Raw genomic sequence first — 27,091 nt, 5'->3', positions numbered from 1 at the left:
TCAGCACTTTCCCAGGGCAAGAGTAGCAAACACTAGAGGACATCTGTACAAGGCAAGGAGAGGAATGTTTAGGGAAGCATCAGGGACACTATTTTTAAAATATAGACACTGAGTGGTGGGGGCCTGAAACGCATTGCAGGGGGTGGAGATGAAGGCTGGTACAATAGGGACATTTAAAAGACTCTTAGACAGGCACATGGATGGAAGTAAAATAGAGGGTTATGGATGTGAAGTAGGGAAGGGTTAGATTGTTGAGTAGATTTATATAACTTGGCACAAGCATGTGGGCCGAAGAGCCTGTACAGTGCTGTAATCTTCTATGCTGGTTCCCAAAGAGGAGTGAATCTGGGAACCACAAAACAATACAGCACAGAAACAGGCCCTTCTAGTCTGTGCCAAACCATTTTTCTGCCTAGTGCCACTGACCTGCACCCAGTCCATAGTTTTCCATACCTCTCCCATCCATGTACCTGTCCAAATTCTTCTTTGTTCAAATTTGAGCCAGCATTCACCACTTCAGCTCATTTCACACTCTGTGTGAAGATGTTCCCCCTAAACATTTCCACATTAGGTGTTTGCAGAGTGCCTGTGCAGAAATAACTCTGAGCCTGCCTGCCATTTCAACTCCATTTCCGATCAATGGAACTGTGGCCGCCTGCATTCTTATAGTGAGGCCCGACACAAGTTTGAGGAGCGTCACATCAGTACGTTGCAGCCTCCTGTCTCAATATTGAATGTGTCAGCTTTGGCCCACTCACTTCCAGTTCTACCTGCATCAGTACTGACCATTTCTGCTACTCCTCTGTCGGTTTTTCCTCTCTGTATTAGTACAGCCTGACTCACTGGGCAGTTCCCAAAGGCCTGCATTAGCTACACACCACGGACAGAGAAGCAGACTCCTAACTGCCACGTTAACCCATTTGTTTTCCCCCAACACAGATATTGCCCATCATCCCTTTCCCACCTTATCCATGTAGAAATTAACCCAGAATGCAAGGAATAGGAGGAGCCATTCGAACTTGCTCCACCATTCAGTAAGTTCATAATCATCTGTCCATGGACTCAAAGCTACTTCCCCACCTGTTCCTCACAATCCATAATTCCCGTTTGTCAAAAATCTATCCAGCTGTGTTTTAAAAACATTTCACGAGGCAGCCCCTGCTGCTTCCCTGGGCAGAGAATTCAGCTGATTCACGGCTCTTTGGGAGAAGGAATTCCTCCCCATTATCCAAAAATCTACTGCCCTGAATCTTGAGGCTAGGCCCCCAGTTTTAGTGTCACCTGCCAGTGGAAACAACTCCTCTGTCTCTATCTTATTTCAAGAAATTAGAACGGCACGCAGTTCTCCAGGTGCGGCCTCACCAGGACCCTGTACAGTTGCAGCAGAATTCCCCCTGCTCCTAAATTCGATCCATAGAACTAGAGAACACTACAGCACAGAAACAGGCCCTTCGGTCTTTCTAGCCTGTGCCAAAATATTTTTCTGCCTGGTCCCCTGACCTTCACCTGGACCATATTCCTCCAAACTCCTCCTATCCATGTACCTGCCCAATGTCAAAATTGAGCATTTACTAATTTAGCTGGCAGTTCGTTCCATACTCCCACCACTCTCTGTGTGAAGTAGTTCACCTGAATATTTCAAACATATCACCTTTCACTCTTAACCTATGTCGTCTGGTTCTCGTCTCACCTAACCTCAGTGGTTCTTCCCCCAGGCAGCGAGACCTGCTGAATGACTGATGAACTGCTTGTGCAAATGCTCCCAGACTCTAATATTTATTTAACAATAATATTTCTTTAATATTTGTATATATGTACTGTGCCAAAACATTTGAAAATTTAAACCGTTAATATTTTTCCACATCTCCAGAAGACCGCAAGAATTACCTATGCCATTGGTGTTCTGTGGCTAATGAGGAATTACTTAAAGTGGTATGTGAGTGGAAAAAGGTTGAGAACCACTGCCATAAAGACACAGGAGCTGAAGGGTATTCAGTCCATTGAGTGTGTTCCACCATTTAATCACGAGCTGATCCATTTCCCCACTACTTGTCCTTCTCCCCATAACCTTTGACGTTAATCAAGAACCTATCAATCTCTGCCTTAACTACACCCAAAGACCTGGCCTCCACAACCGCCTGTGGCAACAAATTCTGCAGGTTTATCACCCTGTAGTGTGTTTTACACATTGGGAACCTTGCTCTGGCAAATGAAAACAAATGATAGACAGCAGTGTGAAACAAAGAAATTCTCAGCCCTTACCAGAGTTTATGTTGTGGGCTCATTCGAGTGAAGGAGATGGATTTCAGTTTGCTGACTGAAATTGGAGTCAATTCCCGAACCAAGTCTGAAAGAAAGAAGCAGAGTTGTAAGGAAACCCATCAACTATGAGAGTAAATCTGTTCAAGAGGAGTGGAGGAACATATAAGGGAGATGTTGGAGGGTATTATTCCATTTTTACACAGAAGGGCGGGCACCTGGAATGTGTTGCCTGACGACGCAACAAGAATATTTAAGACTCAGATTGACACAAGGATGCAATAGAAATAGAGGGTGATGGTCTGCGAGAGAGAGAAGGGATTGTGCAGTGGGCTTACGTAGATTGGCACAACATTGTTGACTGAGGGACACTTTTTAATTGTTAATTTAGACATGCAGCATGGTAACAGACCATTTCAGCCCATGAGTAAATTCTGGGGGCTGTAGGTCAATTGGTTGGCACAGACTCATAGGCTGAAATGGTCTATTACCATGCTGTATGTCTAAATTAAAAACGAAAAGGTTGGCCACCCCTGCCCTAACTGCAACTCTATCCCAGGCACAGTTCAAAGTTCAGATTTATCGTCAGAGGGCAAACATTCAGTACTGAACATAGCGTCGTGCTATTCACTACGCTAGCCATGTCGCCAATATTTTTTTCATTCTTTAGTTAGAGTGTAGGAGTAACATCAGGCTGAATGGGGAAAAATGTGGTACAGGCGAGTCAAAATGTGAGAGTAACTGCCAGTGTGTAGTCGAGAGAGCAAGGGTGGGGTTAACAAGGCAACAGCACCTTTGGGGAAGTTAGCATTGGGAATGGAGGGGGTGAGTAATGGTGTTACAATCTGTGATCGGAGGGGATCGATATGGGGTGTGCAAACACAGGGCAGGTCAGTCTTGAGGCCAAGGTGACCTGGAATGGCAAAAGAAAAAGTTCAGATTTATTGTCAGAGTACATACATGATATCACATATAACCCTGAGATTCTTTTCTTCCTGCAGACCAGGCAGAATTTCTATTTGGGCAACATCCTCTGCAGTACAATCATGCCCTCCCCATAGGCCAGCAAACTGAAGGGCACTCCATCCGCGACCTAACATTTTATGGAGTTGCACCACAATCAAACTCCCTCTCTCACATTCTACTTTGGCTAACGAAGTATAGCGTACTCCTCATTCAGAACATTTCCTCTCCATGCTACTGCCTCCAGGGATCCTTGAACACTGATGCACTTCCAAGAGTCCTTGCAGTCATCGAGTGTGTCAGAGTCTCACTAGTCCTCCCAAAATAGATAATCTCACATTGTTCAGGATTAAACAGCATCTGCCACTACTCTGCCCACTTCCTCAGTATAATCCTGCAGCCAAGACAATCCTCCTTGCTATCAACAACTCCGCTAATCTTTGCATTACTTGCAAATGTACCAATCCAACCTCCCACAAGTTGGGCTGAAAGGTCTGTTCCTGAGCTAAGACTTGACAAAACTCTTCTGGACAAACTATAAAAATTAGAACACAGAACAGTGCTGCAAGGGAACAGGTTCTTCACCAATCATATCTGTGAAGATATTACAGATTCAACCAAACCTTGGCCGTCTCCACGTTCATGTGTCTATCTGGAAACCCCAAGAGCCACTCTTCGATCTGCTTCCAGCACTCTGACAGCTCATTCCATGCAAAAAAAAACTTGTCCTCTTCCAACTTCCCTTCCTCTCACATAAATCATGTAATCAAAACCTACCCTGGGACAGGGCAGATAGCGCAACACAGTTACAGTGACCAGTATCGGGGTTTGAATCCTGCGCTGTCAGTAATGGAGTTTGTACATTCCCCCCATGTCCCCCCCCGGGGGCTCTGGTTTCCTCCAACCCTTTAAAACGTACCGGGGGTGTAGTTCAATTGTACAGCATGGGCTCGTGGACTGAAAGGACCTGTTACCGTGCAATATGTCTAAATTTAAGTGTTCTCTTAGCCTCCAATGCTCCTGAGAAAACAACCCAGCTGTCCGACAAATTCTACCTATTCTTAGCCATCCATACCAAGACAATCTCAATTATATGAGGGGAAATTAGTCAACAGCACAGAAACAGGCCCTTTGGCCCAACTTGTTCATGACGACCAAATAGGTGGGTCCCACCTGCTGACATTTATTCAATATCTGCCACCACCATTATGATGTTACAACATTTCAATGCCTTCCGTGAACTGTAAGGCTGTGGTACAATCCAAGCAAAGTGACATCCTCTTCTTGTTTCTCAGGTCTACCATTCAAGTGTCTCTATTAGAGTATACCAATTATTTAGCATAGCATACTAAATTAGCTTACTGCATCTGGTTTTAGCAAAAGTGAAACATTGAACAACATACATAAAATCCCTGCTATCCAAAATTTGAGCAACTGGCATCTTATTTAAGAAATGATGTGCTGGTGTTGGAGAGGGTTCAGAGAAGATTCACAAGAATTATTCCTGGAATGAAGGGATTAGCTTGACAACTCTTGGACTGGACTCCTTGGAGTTCAGGAAAATCAGGGGGGGACCTCACAGAAGCACTTTGAATGTTGAAAGACCTGGTCAGAGTAGATGTGGCAAAGTTGTTTCCCATGGCAGGGGAGTCCAGAACAAGAGGGCACAACTTCAGGATTGAAGGGCACCCATTTAAAAGAGATGCAAAGGATTTTCTTTAGCCAGAGAGCGCTAAACCTCTGGAATTTGCTACCATGGGCGGCTGTGGAGACCAGGTCGTTGGGTGTATTCAAGGCAGAGATTGATAGGTATCTGAATAGTCAGGGCATCCAAGGTTCTGGGGAGAAGGTAGGGGAGTGGGGCTGAGTGGGAGAAAGGATCAGCTCATGATAGAAGAGAAGCAGACTTGATTGGCCAAATGGGCTACATATATGGTCTTATCACTGGAAAGCAGACAGTTCGAGCATCCCTCTATGAAGAGTTCAGGCCTGCAATGTCGTTAACATATCTTTGTTTCCTGTGGACGCGCTGAGACTGGATGAGTTTCTCCAACAATTTTGTCTATTTACTACAATCACAGGGTATGCTGACTTTCTTCTTCCATTTCCCCCTTGGACCATTGCAGAATCTAGCCGTTATGCTTGGTTATTATTCTGAAGATACAGAAGAGACTCTTGAATCTGGTGCCTCCCAGCAGCACAGGTAGGGTCAGAGTTCTGATACAGATGGTGCTCGACCTGCTGGTTCCTCCCGCACAGATTGTACCGTTTACTCTTGGAACTGGTTTCTGCAACGACTGCAAAATGTATCTACTGGGTGCTATGTGGTCGCTGAACGATGCAAGTTTTTGGGCTTTGAAGGCAGTACAGAGGAGGTTCACCGGCATGATCCCAGAGTTGGGGGCGGGGTGGGTGTGTTAGCCTGTGGGGAGAGAGAGTAAACTGGGACTGTACTCACTGGAATTTAGAAGAATGAGAAGGGATCTTACAGAAACATTTAAAATTGTGCAAGGAATAGATAAGGTAGAAGCAGGAAAGTTATTTTCATTGGTAAGGAGAGGCCAGAACTAGGGGACATGGCATCAAGATTCAAGGGAGAAGATGTAAAACAGATGAGCACCTGCTTCTCCTAGAGTGGTGAATCTGTGGAAATATCTGCCCAAGCATTGAATGTATTTATGACATAGGTAGATTTTTGCATTGAAGAGGAGTTAAGGGTTGTGGGGAATGGATTGGTGGGAGTGGGGGGGGGGGGGGGGAAGGGGAGATGATCCTCAGGTAGATTAGCCTTGATCGTATTGAATGGCAGAGCAGGTTTGTGGGGAGAGATGCTGTGTCCTGTTCCTATTTCTTGTGTTCTTCATGACACAGCTTACACCGTTGACACCCACCTGTGAAATATTGGATGAAGTTCTTGCACTTGGATGGATTTCGGATCAGCAGTGTGTACGAGCTGCCCGGGCTGTCAAACTCCATGCCAATGCTCTGGGTGCGAAGACCCACCTGCAGGTAGACCAGGTCTTGAATCAGATGCACCTCCCGCTTCCTCAGCCAGTTGGATGGCTGGCCGCTAAACAGGGAGATAGCAGAGTGTGAGAACTGGCACGTGCTGGCTGTGGGCTACAAGGACCTGACTTCATGTGAGAGAATGATCAGATTACCCATCCCCTTTAACCAAAGTGCTGTGCTGCCTTCTTTGAGAAATCTGTGCAATACAGTTAAAATCCACAACACACATCTTCAAGTTTCTTTTATTATCATGTATTAATAGACGTCTGTTTGCTCATAGTTTTGCTATTATCTGATTCCACCTGCATTGAATTCGCCCATCGTTATTGAATGAAGATCTACCGGGACCAATGCCTGAAGAGGGCGCACAAAATCAGTGAACCGGTGTGGACTCGAAAGGCCAACATGGCCTGTTTCCGCTCCGTAAATGGTTATATGGTTATATGTAACATTACACAATGTAATAATACATCCTGTTACAAAGCCCTTGGCCTCTGCGTTGCAAGAGGAGCAATGTTTCATTTTGATCCTCTGACGGCACATATACAAACAGGCAAAACAACGTTTCTCTGGACCACGGTGCGCGCACACATATGCACAGAAAGGTACAATTTAAAAGAAATATATACAAATATTCTTGGAATAATTCATTCGGTTACAGGACACCATTCATCAATCTCACACCCTGTGGGTAAAAACTATTTCCCAATCTGGCAGTCCTGATTTTGATGCTCCTGTACCTCCTTCCTGATGTAGTGGGCCAAGGATACTGTGTTATGGATGGAAAGGGTCCTCAATAATTCTATGAACCCTATTTAAGCAATGATCCAAGTGAATATTGTCAATAGAGGAAGGGGAGACTGCAGTGATCTTCTCGGCCGCTTTGACTTCCGGCCCAATACTTTGCAACTACCGTCCCACAAAATGATGTCTGGTTAATCTGTAAACCAAGTGTCAACTTGTGGTCTGGAGTCCAGGCTGTTGAGGACAGTTTCCAAGGCCTGGAGTATGCAAAGGCAGCAGGAGAATTACTCACACACACCATGCACCAAAGGGGGAACTGGCGCGAAGCAAATACCCTGACAGCATAGAACATACAGTACAGGCCCTTTGGCTCTCGATGTTGTGCCAACACATATATTCCTTCCTAAAATAAGTATTAAAACCTCTCTACCTGATAACCCTCTACTTCCATCCTCATGCTGGTCTATAAAAACCCTAATGTTCTAGCCTCCACCACCTCTGGAACGGTCCAAGAGGAAATGAAACAAGAAAATCAGCATTCCAGGCCCCCACAACTCTGTAAAAAAACTTACCCCCGATCCCTCCCCTAAACTTACCTCCCTTCACTTTGTACATGTCCTTTGGCGTTTGCTGATCCTCGCCTGGGAAACAGGTGCTGACTGTCCACCCTATCTCTGCCTCTCAATCTTGTAGCTCTCTATCAAGTCTCCTTTCATCCTTCTTCGCTCCAAAGTGAAACGTCCCAGCTCTGCTAACCTCGTCTCATAAGACCGGTTTCCCAATTCAGGCAACGTTCTGCTAAATCTCCTCCGCACCCTCTCCACAGCTTCTACATCCTTCCTATAATGAGGTGACCAGAAATGAACACAATGCTCCAAGTGTGGTCTCACCAGAGATTTGTAGAGTTGCAACATGATCTCTGGGAATCCCTGAATTCAATCCCCCCCATTAATGAAGCCCAGCATCTCATAGACCTTCTTAACTATCCTATCAACCTGTGCGGCGACCTTGATGAATGTTTGGATTTGAACCACAAAGTCCCTCTATTCATCCACACTCTTAAGTAACTGGCCATTAACCCTGAACTCAGCCTTCTGGTTTGTCCTTCCAAAATGCATCACCTCGCACTTATCCCGATTGAACTCCATCTGTCCAACTCTGCACCCCATCTACATTCACTTGTAACCTTCGACAACCCTCAGCTCCATCCGCAACTCCTCCAACCTTAGTCTCATCCACAAACTTACTGACCCATCCTTCTGCCTCTTCATCCAGGACATTTACAAAAATCACAAAGAGCAGGGGTCTCAGAACAGATCCCTGCAGGACTCCACTAGTCACCGACCTCCAGGCAGAATACTTTCCTTCCACTACTACCCTCTGCATTCCCCCCTACAAGCCAATTTATTTTATCCACAACACTAAGATTCCACTGATCCCATGCTTCATGACTTTCTGGATGGGGGTCCTTGTCAAAATCCATGTCGATCACATCTACCATCCTACCTTCATCAATTTCTTTGGTTACCTCCTGAAAAGACTCAATTGACTCGTGAGTGATGACCTTCCCTTCATAAAGCCATGCTAACTATCCTTGAGTAGACTGGACTTCTCCAAATGCTCAGAGATCCCATCCTTAAGAATCTTCTCCATTTGTCTGCACACCACTGATGTAAGACTCACCGGCTAGAATTCCCAGGATTCTCCCTATTACCTCATAAGCAAGGGGACTACATTTGCCATTCTCCAATTCTCCAGTATTTTCCCTGTGGCTAAAGAGGATTCAAAGATCATAGCTACTGTCCCAGCTATCTCTTCTCTCGCTTCCCACAACAGCCTGGGGTATATTGCATCCGGCCGTGGGGATCAATCTTAATGTTTCCAACACTTCCATTTCTTTAATCTCCACATTGTCCAGCCCACAGGCCTGCTCAATTTTGGCCTCACTACAATCAAGGTCCTTTCCTCTTGTGAATATTGATGCAAAGTATTCATTTAGGACCTCCCCAATCCTCTGCCTCCAGGTACACGTACAGGGCTCCTCCATCATTCAATCCTTCTCCTCAAATGTACTTCATCCCGACTCAACAATCTCAAAATTCTGTCAAAAATAATCTGTCACTGTGAGCTCTGAATATTGTCAAAGTTCAAGCAGCTCTACCAGAACACACAATTGTACAGGCTCATTTATTCGTTTAAATTTAGTGTTATATGTACTATGAACCTGTCTAGCTGGCCAACCCACACATCCCACAGCTGTAAAAGCAATACACTATGCAGAATGACAGAGAGATCAGCTGGAACAGAACAAAAGCAACACCATTTTACTTGTAAAGATACATAACCAACGTTTTGGGCTTGAGCCCTTTATCAAGGTACGATCAAAACATAGGCAGACGCCTGAATAAAATGGTGGGGTTGGGGTAGGGAACACAGTCTCAATTATCCAGGTAGACTTATTGTTTCTGCATCAAGCTACTGACTCAAATATCATCTCTAACCTCATTACCTCTGGTCGCCTTCCTCCCACAGCCTCCAACCTCATTGTCTCCCATCCCCGCACTGCTGGTTCTCCCTCCTACCCAAGATACACAAACCCAATAATCAAGGTGGACCCACTGTTTTCGTTCCCACCATTTTGTCCGGGCGCCTGCCGACATTTTTCTGTACCTTGATGAAGGGCTCAAGCCCGAAGTGTTGGTTCTGTATCTTTATCTTTGCTACATAATGTACACTGTTTGACCTGCTGGGTTTCTCCAACATTGTGATTCTAATCACAGGGTCTGCAGACTTTTGTGCTTTTCTTTTCGCACCACTACTTGTGAGGTTCATTCAAGAGTCTGATAACGGCAGGAAAGAAAAAAGTCCTTGAATCTGGTGGTATGCTATCTCACACTTGTAAATAAACTTCCCTGTGGGAAGAGTTGAAGAGTGTTGAAGGTGGGATGAGTCTTCTAATATGTTGGATGCTTTTCCCTGTGGATGAGCTGATGGTGGGGGCACAGGAGGAAGACTGGTCCAAGTTGACTTTGTGGAAGAATTTCTCGTTGCAATTCCAAACGTCTAACCCCGTATCCTCCAACACAAACCAACCACCCCTCCGTCAACTGTACCTTAATCGCCCGCTGCCTCAGGTAAGTGGTCAACATACGAAGAGTCATCCCACTCCTGCAATAGTCTCTTCTCAATGGGGGTGGGGGAAGAAGAGCTTTAAAGCAATAACCTCCAGATTCAAGGACAATTTCTTTCCTGCTGCTAGCATACTCTTGAACTCGTTAGGAAAGGATAATGCTTAGGTATCCTTTTCGGCATGGATGAGTTAGGCTGGAACACCAGTTTCTGTGCTGTACAACTCTAAACCAGCCATTCCCAACCTTTATTTTGGTTAGGGCCCCCCTTCCCCGTGAAGCTGACAAGTTGAGTTGGTTTCTTCCACACTTCTACCAACTACACAAAATATTACAGCACAAAAAACAGGCCCTTCAGCCTTTTTAGTCTCTGCCAAACTATTATTCTACCCAGTCCCACTGACTTGCACCCAGTCCATATCCCTTCCATCCATGTACCTATCCAAATTTTTCTTAAATATTAAAACTGATCCCACACTCACCACCCCAGCTAGCAGCTCATTCCACACCCCACCACTCTGTGTGAAGAAGTGCCCCGGAAACTTTTCCCCTTTCACCCTTAACTCATTTCCTCTGGTTTGTATGTCCTCTACCTTCAGTGGCAAAAGCCAACCTATATTTACTCTGTCTGTCCTCTTCATAGTTTTAAATACCTTGATCAAATCTCCCCTCATTCTTCTACACCGCAGGGAATAAAGTCCTAACCTGTTTAACCTTTCCCTGTAACTCAGTTCCTGAAGTCCAGGCAACATCCTAGTAAATCTTCTCTCCACTCTTTCTATCTTATTGATGTCTTTCCTGTAGTTCGGTGACCAAAACTGCACACAATCCTTCAAATTTGGCCTCACCAATGTCTTATACAACTTTTCCATAACATCCCAACTCCAACTCCAGTATTCAATACTTTGATTTATGAAGGCCAATGTGTCAAAAGTTTAATTACAACCCTATCCACCTGTGACACCACTTTCAGGGAATTATGGATCTGTATTCCCAGATCCCTCTGTTCTACCACACCCCTGAGTGCCCTACCATTTATTTCTTGGACTTCCAAAATGCAGACAAGTGTGAGGTGTTGCATTAAATCCCATCGGCCATTTTTCAGTCCACTTTTCCAGCTGGTCCAGATCCCTCTGCGAGCTTTGAAAACCTTCCTTACTGCTACACCTTCAATCTTTGTCATTTGCCATTTTATGATTTCAGTCCGTTGCCCAGCTTAAATGTGCTGTGGGCCCCGGAAAGGGTGGGTTTATGGCCCCCCACTGAGAATGGCTGCTATAAACGATGCTGATCCATATATAAAAGTGTACTATGCATCATGGCTTGGATACACAACTCAAGCTCTGAATACTTTAGTTGTATTAACCAGCAAAGATTCTGCACACATTGCTTGCTATAGGCCATAGATAAATGGGACAAACTCAAGTTAGGCAATGGTCAGTACTGATGAGTTGGGCTGAAGAGCCTGATACTATGCTTTATCATTTATACCTCGGAACTGGGAAGATGCAACAGTACCTCAAGCTGAACCTTCACCAGCTGTTCGATCAACTCCAAGCAAGCTTGATGTAGAAACAGAGGCAGGAATGTGCAAAATACTCAGCAAGGCAGGCAGCTGGATGTTAACATTTCAATTTGAAGACCATTGGAACTGAGAGAGAGAACAGTTAACTCTAACCTTTGGCTTTTTTCACTGAGGGTAGGACATGGGATGAGGGTGAGAGGGCAGAGCAGATTTGATGGGCCAAATAGCCTACTTTTGCTATATCTTATGGAATGATGGCCTTGATTGGGTGAAACTACTTCTCAAAACTCTGACATACTCAACAGCACCAAGTTCGACAACAAATGTTGAAATGATAGGCAAAAGTTTCAGTCACACGGGCTCTGAGAATGACATCAGAATAATCAAGAGACAGAGAAACTGCAGCAAAATAAAATCTACAGAGGAACTCAAGAGGGTGGAGCAGCACCTTGCCTCCTCAAAGGGTGCTTGACTCAGCATTTTGCGCTGCCCCAACCTGCCAAGTCATGGACTGAAGAACAGATGCAGACGCACACAGGAGACTGCAGGCACTGGAATCTGGAGCAGAACACAATCTGCTGGATGAACTTGTGGGTCGAGCAACGACAGTGGGAGTAGTGCGGTCGACATTTCAGGCTGGAACCCTTTAAAAAGGCACAGTGCTCATGGAAGGGAGCCAGTACAAGGACTGAATAGGAGGGGTAGGTCAAGGACCAGTAGGAGTATGGTGATGAGGCCTTCCAATACATGAGCCTGTGCCGCCAAAATACACCAATTAACCTTCAAACCCCGTACGTTTTGTAGGATGGGAGGAAAGCAGAGCATCCGGAGGAAGCACACGCAGACTCGTGGAAAATGTACAAACTCCTTACATACAGTACCGGATTCAAACCCAGGTCCCCAGTGCTGTGCTAATTGTGCCACCCTAGAAGAAAAACTATTCAGCTCACAGAAAAACCTTCCCCACCGTACTAGGTACAAGGCAATGTTCACAGAGGGATGACGGACAATGTTCAAATTAAGTTTTTATCTCATCAGCTATGGGGGCTCTTGAACTGCCTCATATCAGCCAAAGCTGAAGGCTACTACAAAACCACCAAAGATCTGTCTGAACTAATGATGTCCTCCTTCTTCAAAACAAAAGTAGCTTCCCCTCCACTACCATCAACTCATTTTACACCCACATCTCCTCCATTTCCCACAGGTCTGTCCCGGGCCCCTCTGCCCCCATCGCAACATGGATAGGATTGCCTTGTCCTCACCTACCACCCCATGGATGGGGTGGATATCCAACATATTATCCTCCACATTTCTTGGCACTTACAGCATAATTCCACCACCATTCACATCTTCCACTCTCCGCCTTTCACAGGGACCACTCCCGCCGTGATTCCCTTGTCCACTCATCCTTTCCCACTAATCACCCCCTTCTACCTACCCCTGTGACCGCATTTGGGGGCCCAAAAAGTCCTTCCAAGTGAAGCAATACTTCACTTGTGAATCTGCAGGGGGTCATCCACTGCATTCATGCACCAACTGTGGTCTCCTCCACATCAGAGAGCCTGGGAGATCGTTTCATTGTGCATCTTCACACTATTTGCTGGAAGGACCTTCCAGTGACCAACCATTTTAATTCCCTCCTCCATTCGCACGCCGCATGTCTGTCCATGGCCTCATGCACTGCCAAACCGAGGCCATCTGCAAATCGGATGAACCACACCTAATATTCCTTTGGGGCACTTGCCAACCAGACAGTATTAACACGGACTTCTCCAGTTTCTGTTCAGCCGCTTGTATCTCTCTTTCCCTATCTCTCGGTCCTCCAGCTCCTGACCCCTCTCCGTTCAGAGAGCTATCCCCTCCCGCACTACCTCTCAGCTTCTTCTGCCCTCCCACCCGTATCCACCTGTGGCCTCCTGCCTGTAAGCCCTGCACTCCTCTTCCTCCACCACCATTATTCAGGCGCCTGCCAGCTTTTTGCTCATATCTTGACTAAGGTTTTAGGCCCAAAACATTGGTTATGATCTTTGCTCCAAAAGGAACGCTGAGTGACCTGGCGCGTTCTCCAGCACATTTGAGCACTGAACTATAATCACCGCATCTGCAGGCTTTCCTGTTCAGCTCCATTCAGCATTTTTTTGTTGCTTATTTATGACCTGTTTTCTGGTAATTAAGAGCACCGTTTTTGCCAGTGGGCTGGGGAAATGCATAAAAGTGATGGATGAAGGGAGGCAATGAACGATATGGTATAATTAAAAAAGGATGCAGGGACACGCATCTCAATGCAGCAGGTCAAGTCAAGAATTCTGCTGTACAGCAATATGAGCTTAGCTGGAACAATGCACAGCTATTGCTAAACATTTATTATATGTGGCGCCCAGGGTTACTGGGAGATTGTTTTAATGAGCACCTGTGCTCTGTCAGCAGTAAGCAGGGATCTCCCAGTGGCCAGCCATTTTAATGCCACACACCACTCCCACACTGACATATCTGTCCACTGCCAAATTGGAGGAGCAGCACCTAATATTTTGTCTTGGCACTCTCCAACCGGATGGCATTAACATCACCCTCCTGCTTCTCTTAGGCCCTTCCTCTCTTCCCCATCCCTCTGTCTCCTGCAGCTCTCCACCCCCTTGCCTCTCCATTTTGAGAGCTCTCCCCTCCCCCCATCACTTCCCTCATGCATTCCACCCATAACCACCTGTGGGCCTGTGCTCCTCCCTTCCTCCCCCCCCCCCACCATTTAATTCGGTGTCTGTCTGATTTTTGCTCATACCTTGGTGAAGGACTCAGGCTCAAAAAAATGGTCATTATCTTTGATGCATAATGAATGGTGCATGACCAGCTGAGTTTCTCCAGCCTTCTTGCATAAAACCCATAATCCTCAGTTCCTCTGGTGGGCAAAACTCAGGAGGTGAAGTGGGGAGTTTAGACACAGTGGCTTGGAGCCGGCTGGGTGAAAAAGACTGTCTGCTTTGCATACAATCTCAGTGCAGTCATGCTTGAACACGTCTCTGCCCGCTAACTGGGGCGAGGAGCTCCTATCTGGGGAAGCAATCCAGTTAATGAGAGCTACTTCCTCGTGGGGGAAAAAAACCAAGTAAAAAGCTGAGATCAGGCAGGCAAAGTACAAACCTGGGTAGTCCAGTGATTTCCAAAATGTAGATGTTAAAATTGGACATAAGGAGCAATGAGGCATATTCTTCAGGGCTCCCAAATTTCACTGTCGATGCCTGTAATTAAAAAAAACAATTGCATTGGTTTAGAGGGTAATGATGTATTGTGGGACCGTTTTTTTATATACATTTTAAGTAGTTTGTGTATAATTGAAGTTGTGTGCAAGAGAAATAGTTTATTTTTGTTATGTTTTATTGTCCTGTGGGGATAGTGACGGCTAAGGTCTAAGATGACAGCACAGCAGTTGCTCGCAGCGGCCTCTTCAGAGCTGGTGCTTCTGTTCCTACGCTGTCTGCAGTTGTACACTGTTTTTAATGTTGCACCACGGTCTCAGAGAAATGGAGTCTCTTTTTTAAAAAAAAGAGATAAATTAGTCTACTAAAATTATAAATACAAAACAAATATGCATAAACCAAGAGATAGGATGAGAATCAGGTCATTCAGCCATTAAGTTTGCTCGGCCATTTGCATCAAGGCTGATGCACCCTCTACTTTCAACCCCATTCTCCTGCCTTCTTCCCATAAACTTTGACACCCTAATAGTGGCACGGTTGGCAACATTGGGACGGGGCTTTGAATTCCGTGCTCTCTGTAAGGAGTTTAGTGCGTTCTCCTGGTGTCTGTGTGGGTTTTCCCCAGATGCTCCAGTTTTTTCTCACCCTTCAAAAAAAATACCAGGGGTGTAGGTTAATTGGGTGGAATTGGGCATCATGGGCTTATGGGCCAAAATGGCCAGTTACCGTGCTGTATATTTAAAAAAATAATTTAATTAAGAACCTATCAACCTCACTTTAAATATCCCCAATGACTTGGCCTCCAGAACTGTCCATGGCAATAAATACCACAGATTCACCACCCTCTGGCTGAAGATATTTCTCCTCATCTCTGTTCTAAAGGGGTACCCTTTTATTCTGAGCCTGTGCCCTCTGGGACCTTGACTCCCCCATGACTGGAAACATCAGGCCTGACGCCCAATGGTGAGCAGGCTGAGGGGACACACCAATCCACAAAGTAACCATGCTTCCCTGCGAGGTGGGCACAGTGGCACGTTTACATGAAGAATCAGATTAGCCATGACCACATTATTCATGCTAATGGATTTCCATCACAATTCTTTGATTATTAATGGATTTCCAGATTTAATTTCTTACACTAGCCATCTACGGCTGGCTTGAAGTTGAAGACAGTATAAAAGGTGGTGCTTCCATTTCCGGGATGTTTCTGAACTGCTACACAGAACTTTCCTTTCATTTTTACAATCGGTGGGCATGGCTTGTAACCAATCAGAATCCTGTGCCCACATATAGAGCCTCGAGTCCATAACATAGTCATACAGTAGGAAACAGGCCTTTGGCCCAACTTGTCCATGTTGACCAAGTTCAAATGCTGGACTATTCCCATTTGCCTGCTTTGGGTCCATACCCTAAACTCTTCTTATCCATAACACCTCTCCGTATAGATTTTAAACTTTAATTATGCCATTTCTTTATAGCCAGTCCCCTGCAAGGATTCTATTTCTTTCTCTCAATTCCTCCACCTCCATTGTATCTGCTCTCAAGATGAGGTCTTCCAGTTCAGATCATCTGAGGGGACCTCCTCCTTCCAAAACTGTGGCTTTCCTTCTACCGTTGACTCAGCCCTCAACCACATCTCCTCCATTTCCCACTCAACTGTTCTGGCCCCTGGAAGCAAAAGAAACAGGGGCTCACCTACAACCCCACTTGCCTCCGCATTCAGCACATATCTATCCTCTAATTTCTGACACATACTGCATACGGTTTTTTTTTGCACTACCAATTAGTAGCAATTCTGCTGCACCCACAGGAAAAAGAATCTCAGGGTGGTATGTACTCTGACAATAAATCTGAAATCTCTTCTACGTCGGAGAGACTGGATGCAGACTGGGAGATTGCTTTTGATGAGCGCCTTAGCTCAGTCTGCTGCAATGCACAGATCTTCCAGTGGCCACCCGTTTCAATTCCCTGCCCCATTCCCTTGCTGACATGTCGATCCTTGCACTGCCAGACTGAGACTAGTACAAATTGGAGGTATAACACCTCATATTCTGTCAGGATGGCATTAACATTGACCTCTGGCTTCCTCTAGCTCTCACTCTCTTCCCCCTCCTTTCTCCCAGCTCTGCATTCACAGACCACCCCCTCCCCCAATCAATTCTCACCTTCCTCTCTCCTATCCATGTCTAATTAACACCCTTTCATTGTACTCCTCCCCACCCTCTTTACTTGGCTTTTAAATCACAGCTTGAAGGAGGACTCAGCCCTGAAGCATGGGCAATGTATCTTTAGCTCCTATGGACCCCTGTGAGACCTGCTGAGTTCCTCTAGCATTTGTGTTTTTCATGATAATTTTCACAGCATCTGCAGAATTTCGTGCTTCACTACAAGCTGGGGCGTCACCGTTATACTGATGCCTCAGTGCACAGGTCCCTAATGCCGGAGGAGAACGGACTGCAGACCTCACATCCTGGATATGGAGACCAGGTGAGAAAATGAGCTGAAACCTCAGTGGGTGCTTTCAAACTGCCTTGTAAAATGGGATTACCCAGGCAGCTTGAATGGATCCATCCCGGTCAGCAGGCTCCTAAATCAACTGGGTCCCTGCCCTACCTTGGAGGGAGTCAGGGAACCCAATTGAACTTACCTAGTTCTCGTCCACTGCTGGCTTGAAAACAAAAATGGCCGACCCGATTATTGCAGTGATGTCCGCACTTGCGTGTGGGCATCACCGGGCAGCAGGTTGGCACCAAGTTCAAATGTAGAGGAGGAGGAACTCAGCAGTGCAGGTTAGGAAAGGGGATATTATAATATGGTTTAAACATGCTCACCAGGAAGAGTAAGATTAAAATCTTTTATTTCATTTCATCTGGTGAGTGCGTGATGCGTCACCGCTGGAGAGGGATTCCCCCTTAAATCGCCGTGTTGGTAATTTAATGGGGTGACCCCCCCCTGCAGCTTAAAAAGTGCTGGCAGCACCTTCGCCCAGGAGGGGTGCCAGAAGGGCTACCCAGGTGCAGCAGTTTAAATATGCCTAGGGAATGGCAGGAGGAACTGGAGGGATCGTGGCCCATTGCACTCCGATCTTGCCCTCCTGCTGCACCCTGTCCTTTGCCCCTGTGCTACATTGGCTCTTAGTTCAGACTGAGCAGATTTTAAACAATTCCCTCTCTTGTTTGCAATCTCTACTTCTGAGCTTGCCCATCCATCTCTCCATAATTCAAAGAACAGTGTGGCACAGGAACAGGCCCTTCAGCCCAATGTCTGCACCTAACACAATGTCCACATTAAACTAAAACTGCAGCCTGCACATGATCCACATCCCTCCATACTCCTGGGTCTGTCTAAAGGCTACCATCACACCTGCTTCCATTACCTGCCTTGGCAGCCTGTTCCAGGCACCCACACATATCTTCTTTCACCACCCCCGCCACCTTAAATGCACATCTTGTATTGCATGACACTTTTATTCTGGGGAAAAAGATCCCAGTACACCTTATCATGTATTTAGAAACTTCCATCAGGTCTCCCCTCAGCCTTGGATGTTCCAGAGAAAGCAAACCAGTTTGTCCAAATTCTCCCCAATTTTCATCCCCTCTGATCCAGGCCATCATCCTGGTAAATCTCTCCTAAACCCTTGCTAAATCCTCTGCAAAATGCACACATTTTCTGAGGGGTCTACTTTCCTAAATTCTCACCTCTTTATCAGCAGAAAATTTATCGCCAAACCTTCAGCAGCCATGTCAACGCCTCAGAATTTAAAATCCACTGCAGCACAGAACTAGGCCCTGGTCTGTGCCAAATGATTATTCAACTTAACCCCACTCGTCTGCACCCAGACATAGTCCTCAGTACCCCACCCATCCATGGACCTGTCCAAATTTTTCTTAAATGTTAAAATCGAGCCTGCATTGATTACTTCAGCTGGCAGCTTGTCCCCCACTCCCACCACTCTCTGTGTGAAGTTCTCCTAATGTTCCCTTTAAACATTTTTGCCTTTATCACTCTTAATCCATGTCCCCTGGTTCTTGCTTTACCTCAGTGGAAAATCTCCCTCCTCTTCAAAGCTGTTCCTTCTCCCACCCCTAAAGATTTTGACCCTTTCCCCAACATCTGTGTAACATGGCAGCTAACTTTATTTGAGTAAAACGCAAAAGTCTGCAGACACCATGTATCTTTGCCTTTGCTATATGAAGGACACTTTTTGACCTGGTGAATTTCTCCAGCGTCGTGTATTTATTTGCCAAGGTTCCTGTTAAAATGTGCAAGCCAAAGTTGTGTTTTTATTTCACTCCTCAGTGACAGCCTGGCCTGTTTATCCAGGTGCATTGGAGCTACAACAGAAATGACAAAATCTTTCAAAATTAGGAAGCAAAACTTTTTTCTTTGCATCTTCCTCAATGCAACAGACAAAATGCAACTTGCGGTAGAAAAAGGAACAAAATTAAGAAACTAGCAGAGGCTGGAGATAAAATGTTTAGTGGTGGGGAAAAAAAAACCGTGCAGTTGGAAATACAATCATAGTCTCGAGGCCAACTCTCCCCCTAGAGATTGTCCTCGGTTTAATGTGCAATTTATCACGCTTCACTTTATCTCTCCAGAACAAATATTTGACCGCTGACTGTTTGAAAACAAAGCTGTAATCATTAATGTCTCTGAGCACACAGCCTGGAGAGGAAGTAAACAAGAGTCCACTTCACACTGGCACATTTATGATGCCTCATCCAATACACACCCATAATGTTGATATGGTCACAGCAAGCCCCAACCATTGTTAGCACCACCCCCACACGGGATAACTGCCAGACTGACACCACCCGCAAATTGGAGGAACAAGTCATATTGCACCTGGGCGCCCTCCAAACAAATGGTATTGACATCCATGTGTTCATTAGCTACCCACAACACCCTCCCCCCCCTCCACCTCACATCTCTCCCAGACTTTCCAGGATTTCACTGTTACGAAGAGCCTTCCTGTTCACACAGGAACGACCAAAACTACAAAGCTCCATTTCTGCCTGCGATTTTAGACAGGATACCAGCATTGCAGTATGTAAAGAGGCGGAACATGGAACTTCACTGTGTCGACTGTGACGTATTACATACGTGGGACCGATTGGGGAGAGCGATAAACAGCTGCCTTTCTAGTGAGCCCATGACCCTTCAAGTTGTTCAGTGAGCTAGTATGACCATACTTTAACTTTGGTGAAGGTTTCGGGTTTAAACCAAGAGGCTGAGAAACCCTGCAGATATTGCAAATTTGACATAAAAAAACAGACACAGGCCGGGCGGGTCAGGCAGCAGAAAGAGAAGCAGAGTTAATGTTTCAGGCCGTCAAACTGTTTACGAATCTTGTTGGAAAATAAATATGTTAACGCAGTTAACATTCACATCGAAGAATCTGTCCACCTTTCTGTTTTGACAGTGGATTTGCTGGATATTTATTCCTGGGAAATGCAATTTCTAAATCTTCACATACTTTGAACAAAGTGGGAAGTAATCTCAATCCGCAGGATCATTACCTTGTCAAAGCACGGTCGTGTGTAAGGTAAAACATCATAAGATGGGAATGTGTAAGGAGTTACCCTGTACAGGGCTGTAACAAGAAGGGGAGGTGTCCTTGTACTCCTGTTAGGTAAAACATCATGAGATGGGAATGTACAGGGCTGTAACAAGATGTGAATGCATCCTTGTACTTACAAGATAAGAGAGACATTGATGGATTGAGAGGCACGAAGCTAGCAGGGAAAGGATAGCAACAGTTTTAGTCATTGGACAAGTAATGATATGATGATGTTCTAAGCACATATCCAAGGGTATAAAATATCACCATTTTGCTGATAACGGCAGAATGCATTCTCCGACTAACATGGTTAGTCGCAAGTGTTACAATCCGGTAATAAAGAACAAAGAACCCTGATTTCGACTCAGCCTGGTGTTTGTCTCACTCATTCATGAACAAAGCAGACCTAACACGTGTGATCCCCAAAATAGCCACTCGTCCTTTCAGCACCAACTTGGAAGAGAGACCAACCTTCCAAAAATTGAGGGAAACTAGTCTCCCCAAACCTCAGGCAAGAATCAAAGGAAGCGAGTCTCCCCTAAATAACTAGTGTCATTTTAGCATTTAAGCTTTCGACCATCATCAATTTTCCTCCTGTGCACTTCTTCTACAGAATAAGTTTGCTTGATGGCAGTATTTAAAGAGGCGGGACAGCATCGACGGTGTATTCATTAGCCCAGTTGGTCCCAGAATGGGAAAATGACAAGGGGTCTAGGAGGGAAAAAAGTCGGAACTGGAACAGCACCCCCATACTAGTTCCAAGCTTTTTTACAGAGCATGCATTTCGGGAAAAAGGGAATAACTTCCCAGAACACTGAAACTGAGTAAACAGTGCAAGGGTCTCCTTTCCCCTCTCTCTCTCTCTCTCTCTCTCACGTTTTTATATTCAAAACCTATGTTATTGCCTGCTAGAGTTTTAAAAAAAGCTAAATTTACCTTTTATGCTGACGACCAAAAATGCAGATCGCACGGTGCTTTTATGCAGGGGTGATTCGCGAGCCGGCTTCTGAAGCTGAAGGAGGCGGGGTGAGTAGTACAGCTGTGCAACCCGCCACTGAAACACGAAACGTGCGTGCCGGGAAGGGAAAGCAGCCTAATGCTGAAAATGGTAACTGAAGAGCAGGTAGGTATGAGCGCTAGTGGAGATCTGTTCAGTCTTAGGCAGATCTTCTGCATATCGTAATCGCCTTTTTTGACCATTTGGGTTCTTTAAAATTCGCGCTCTTGGGTCGCGCCATCAGCCCTCCCCTTTGGAACCGCATTCAGCTGCGATCCTTTTAAGCTCCACCTTTGACACTACCCCCGCTAGGCGGAAGGAACATAGAGCAAGTGGGACCAGCCAATCCTCCTTTGGACCTTTTATGGAGGCAAGAGAAGCGATTTAAAGGCAGAGGGAATCACTTATTTTCACTATAAAAGGGCCTTCTGTCTCCTTTCCCCCAGCCCTGCCTTCACAGAGCTAAACCCCTCCATTGCCCCAATCAACTCTCACCTTTCCTTTCTCTTGACCTCCTATCTACGTCTATATCTTGGTCTGTGCTCCTTCCCTGCGCTTGCTGTCCTTCTCCACAGCCTTTTAATACAGGCACCTGCCTGCTTTTTAGTTACACCTTGAAGGGCTCAAGCCCAAAATGTCAGTTATATATACTATATTTCCATTCTATGGATGCTGCATAACCTCACTAGTTCCTCCAGCATTTGTGTTTTGATATTGTCTGGTCCCTCAGCACATGGACCAAAACAGCATGACAGTGGTTCTCAGACTCTTTTTTCGTCTAGAGCAGGGGTGTCAAACTCAAATTCACGGAGGGCCAAAATTAAAAACTTGGACTAAGTCGAGGGCCGAACTAAATATTTATTGAAAATTTTCAACAACATCTGCATGTTTTCTCTTCTTTCAACATATGTAATGTTAAACTTTAGGAGATAACTTTAGGAGGATAATGTTACAGGTCAGGAGTAGGTAGCTCAAGCTCACCCTTTGCTTGACCTGAGGGAAACATATTTGGTCCCTGTGGAGATGTAGTCAGCATTCACAGGCTGTGTCCATTTTGGCCTGCATCAGGACTCAGCATTTCCTGCTCACTCCTCAGGCTCTAGGCCTCTATTCACCCTCGACCCACCATCCCTCTACCTGACCAGTCCTTTACCCAACCTCTACTCACCCCTCACTCCACTCGCTCTGCCTCTACCCACCCCATCCTATACACGCCCCTCTACTGCCTCTCCCCTCAACCTGTTCCTCCCTCTACCTGTCTCTCACCTTCTAATCACCCCTCCCCTACTCGCCCAGCCCCTCCCCTTTTACCTCTTCCCTATCCACCCCTCCTTCTACTCATCCCTCCCTCTAATTGCCCCTCGCACCTCCATAACTTCCCTGCCCATTACTCCTCACCTACACCCTCTGCCCACCCGTTTACCCACCCACTCAGGCCCAGCGCGCTGCCAATCAGCCTTTGCGGAACAGCGGGGGCCGTGCGCAGCCTGCCAAGTCCTTCGCGCCGACAGGAAATCACAGGCGCTCGCTAATCCGCCGCACCGCTCGACAGGTGGGAGAGTGACTGGTTGTGCGGGGAGCCTTCCAACTGGCTTGCCGGCTGATGACATCGACAGACTTCTCGTGTTACAATTTTGTTTTCCCCGTTCTCAAAGTTTGCACGGTCAACCTGCAACACTCTTGCTCCCTCCGCGTCCCGTGGATCTGATGCCCGGGTGTTAGGATTCCCAGCAGAAGGTTTGTGGAACTTCACTATTCTGGATTCCTTTTTGAGAATATTCTGGCCATCTTTTAAGGGGGGTGGTTTTAGGGGGAGGGGATAGTTAGGGGGTGGGGAAGGATGTGCAATGAAGGGGGAGGATGGTGGGGGTGACATTACCAAAAAACAGCATCGGCTCTCGCTGCAGGGCGGGCCACCTCTAATACATTTTCGAAATGATCTTGCGGGCCAAATATAATGATATCGGCCCGCGGGCCAGAGTTTGACATGTGTGGTCTAGAGCCTACCTTCAATCTTCCTTTAAATAAAAGGCGAAGTCTTGCAGACACGTGGTTGAAGTAAAAACTGAGAAACTCAGCAGGTCAAACAGTGACCTTTATACAACAAAGAAAGATACAGAACCAATGTTTTGGGCTTGAGCCCTTCATCAAGATGTGAACAAAATGTAAGCTGATGCACGAAGAAAAAGGTGGGGGTGGGGTGGGGTGGGTGAGAAGCACAGCCCCAAAGAGAGGAGGTAAGAGGGAGGGAGGGCCTGAGCAAACAGGGGAAAATGGCTCTGTGAACAGAGAGGGAAGGGAAGGGAAGAAAACTTTAAGGGAGGAGAGGGAGAACGGACAGTAGGCTAGCAGAAACCAGGTTTCTGCTACCCTATTATTCACTCTCTCTCCTTTCCTCCAGCTCTCCAGCCCCTGCCCTCTCCATTCACAGAGCCACCCCACCCCCCACCCCCGCATTTTCTCTTGTGCCCTCTCTCCTTTATCCACCTATTATCCAATTTCCTTTTGGTGGGATAGTACATGAGCCCATGGACAGACATATCAATGACCACACAAGAAAATAGGAGCTGGAACTGGCCACCATGCCTGCCCCAGTCAACGTGATTTTCCCCGATCTCAACTTGAGTTCCCAAAGCCCCCAATATCACAATTGAATTTATTGTCCTATAACATTAAATTTATTTTTGCCTGCTTCAAGGCAGACAGATTCGCCACTGGCAGGAATTGCCTAAGTGCCTCTTTTAGTCGAGAGAGAGAAGCAAGAGAGTCCCCTCCATCCCGAGTATCCATGGATTCGCCTGATCCTAACCTCCGACACGGTCAGGGACCCTCCAACGGCATCGGCACCTCCTCACATCCCGGTTCTGATACCTGCTCCCCCTCCAGTCTGTTCGAGCCAGTCTCAAGCAGTCCGCAGCCTGGCACGAGTCTCCTGACAGTGGTCTCCAGCAGCCCACAGCTTCCATGGGTTCCTCATCTTAAGTTAACAGCACCCCACTGCATGCACTGGTCCCTCAGCTGCAGAGCCCTCTCACTGATCTGCCGCTGTGGTCACCGTCCCCGCAGGTTGTCTCCTCCGCTTCTCCCACTCAGACGGTGCGTGATCTTCCTGTCCTCTGGTGCCCTGCTCTAGTCCTTCACTTTCCCGGGGTCTGCAGCCCCTCGTGATTGTTGCTGATTAATAGGCATCGCCCTCTTGGCGCAGACCCTGAGGTCCTGGGATTTCAACTAAAACCACTGTCGGCTCCCTCAACGGGCTGTTCCAAGCCCGTATGGAGTCAATGGTAGTCGACTGGGTGGCTGGACCCTGCAGGAGCACTGCATCTCTGCTCCAGCAGCAATCCCTGGAATCAAACGTGGATGGACAGGACCCTTTAAAAGTGCTTTAATATGATTTGCACCACAACGTTTTGTACACCAAGCACTAAACCCTCTCTACCCCATAACCCTCTATTTTTCTTTCATCCATGTGTCTAAGAGTCTCTTAAATCCCACCAATATTTCAGCCTTCACCACCATCCCTGGCAAGGCATTCCCAGGCACCTACAACTCTGTGTAAAAAAAACTTAATCCTGACGTCTCCCCTAAACTTCCCTCCCTTCACTTTGTACACACACCCTCTGGTGTTTGCTGATCCTGCTCTGGGAAACAAGTTCTGGCCATCCACCCTGTCTATCCCTCTCAATGTCATAAACCTCTATCAAGTCTCCTCTCATCCTTCTCCGCTCCAAAGAGAAAAGTCCCAGCTCTGCAAACCTTGCCTCAGAAAACTTGTTTCGCAATCCAGGCAACACCCTGGTGAATCTCCTCTGCCCCCTCTCCATAGCTTCCACATCCCTCCTAAAATGAGGTGACCAGAACTAAACACAATACTCCAAGTGTGGTCCCACCAGAGATTTTTAGAGTTGCAACATGACCCCTCGACTCCTGATCCGAATCCCCCTATTAATGAAGCCCAGCAACTTTTAATGTAGAAATAGGTCCCAACATCCTTCAGAGAAGCAATTAAACAAGACCAAGCCAGGGAGAACCATAGAACATCACAGCACAGAAACAGGCCATTCGACCCTTCTAGTCTATGCTGAACTATTAGTCTGCCTTGTCCCACTGGCTTGTACCCAGTCTGTATCCCTCCATACCCCTCCCATCCAGGTACCTATCCAAATTCTTCTTAAATGCCAAAATTGAGCCCACATTCACCACTTCAGCTCGTTTCACATTCCCACCACCTGTGTGAAGAAATATCCCCTAATATTCCTCCTCAACTTCACCGTTTTCACCCTTAACCCGTGGCCTCTGGTTTGTATCTCACCTAATGAAAAAAGCTTCTATCTATACCCCTCATAATTTTGTATACCTCCATCAAATCCCCCCACCCCCCCCCCTCCTTCATTCTTCCACGCTCCAGGAAATAAAGTCCTAACCTGTTTAACCTTTCCCTGTAACTCAGATCCTGACATCCAGGCAACATCCTAGTGTATCATTTTGGCAGTGTTTCAATCCTACTGACATCTTATTGACAGGTGGCCAGGGGAAAATTCTTGAGGAATCTCCAGAGAGGACAGAAAACAGAGGTGCAGGGTTGGGAGGACATTTCAGACCCGAAGGCAGCTGAATATTCTCCACGGCACAGTGCTCCGAAATGGATTAGAGCAGCCATTCTCAACTATTTTTTGTGGCAATGGCCCCTCTAGGTCTCTGCTCAAAGTTTATGGGCCCCCCTTTCCCTGTGAAGCAGTCAAGTTTAGCTAGTTTCTTCCGTATTTCTCTCCTAACCCCCTAGGGCCCTCCTTTAAATGTGCTATGGACCGTGGCCGTATAATACCCATTGAGAATAGATGAATTCGAGAATGCCAGAACCACTCAAAAGAGCTAATGCAGTGGTCTAACCATGACAATGAGACTTCGACCTGAATCGCTCACTTCACTCATCACGGAAGCTACCTGACCTGCTGAGCATTTCCTCTTATCTGACTTCCTGCAACTGCAGTATTTTGATGTTCATTTTCGCAACAGGCACAGCCTTTGCAGACCTGTCAGTTCAGCTCCTTGTTTAAGTGCAAACCTGCTGCACCCATCTGTCCAGTCTCTTTTTTATATTTTATTTACAAATTTTCAAGTCAAATAGTGCAAAGGACAAAATAAGTTTTCAATGAAAAAATAATATACATCCATTAATAGCTATTGCATGTCCAATAATAATCAACCCCCCCCACTGAGAAAAAGAAAAAAATAGAAAAAGAATAGAGAGCAAGAAAACAAGGTAGTTCAAGACTCGACCAAAAAGAGAGGGAAAAACTAAGAGGTTGTCAGATATGCACCATCCACCTTTTGGGCCTTGAATTATCTAACTTTTCTAGATTCGGGGAAAGGATACAGATGGGGCGCTCCAAAACAAGGGAGAGAAACTAAAGATTTACAGCTATTTGCCATAAATACAGCTAGAAAATGTTGATAAATACATCATTTCTTCCTCAACCTGTACCTGATTTTCTCAAGGGGTATCCCCCAGCCTCTCACCAAACTCCCACACGCCCAACGCACTGGTATCCTGGTGCAGCAATTATGCTGATGCCATGCAGCATTCAGGGGAGTTTGGGGGTTGGGTGGGGGGGGTAAATGAGATACCTGGTGACACTGGGGTCCAGTGCTGCAGAAACTCCAGTCATGCGTCATTCAAAACAAAAGGCAGTCAACATTTCGGGCCTGAGC

At 46.2% G+C, this 27,091-nt stretch overlaps 1 protein-coding gene across 2 annotated transcripts in view; it reads right to left on the bottom strand.

Annotated features, from left to right (window-relative positions):
• Positions 1-27,091, bottom strand: part of stk11ip (serine/threonine kinase 11 interacting protein) — a 125,862-nt gene that overhangs the window by 10,157 nt on the left and 88,614 nt on the right. For both annotated transcript variants that reach the window (XM_069935989.1, XM_069935990.1), the window contains exons 21-23: positions 14,764-14,861; positions 6,114-6,292; positions 2,263-2,347 (exon numbers count right to left, since the gene is read on the bottom strand). In XM_069935989.1, the coding sequence (XP_069792090.1) occupies positions 2,263-2,347; positions 6,114-6,292; positions 14,764-14,861 (362 nt within the window). The remainder of the gene's footprint in view (positions 1-2,262; positions 2,348-6,113; positions 6,293-14,763; positions 14,862-27,091) is intronic.

Source organism: Narcine bancroftii, chromosome 4 (genome assembly GCF_036971445.1).
Source record: "Narcine bancroftii isolate sNarBan1 chromosome 4, sNarBan1.hap1, whole genome shotgun sequence".
NCBI classification, from domain to species: Eukaryota; Metazoa; Chordata; class Chondrichthyes; order Torpediniformes; family Narcinidae; genus Narcine; species Narcine bancroftii.
This window is presented reverse-complemented; position numbering and strand designations above follow the sequence as displayed.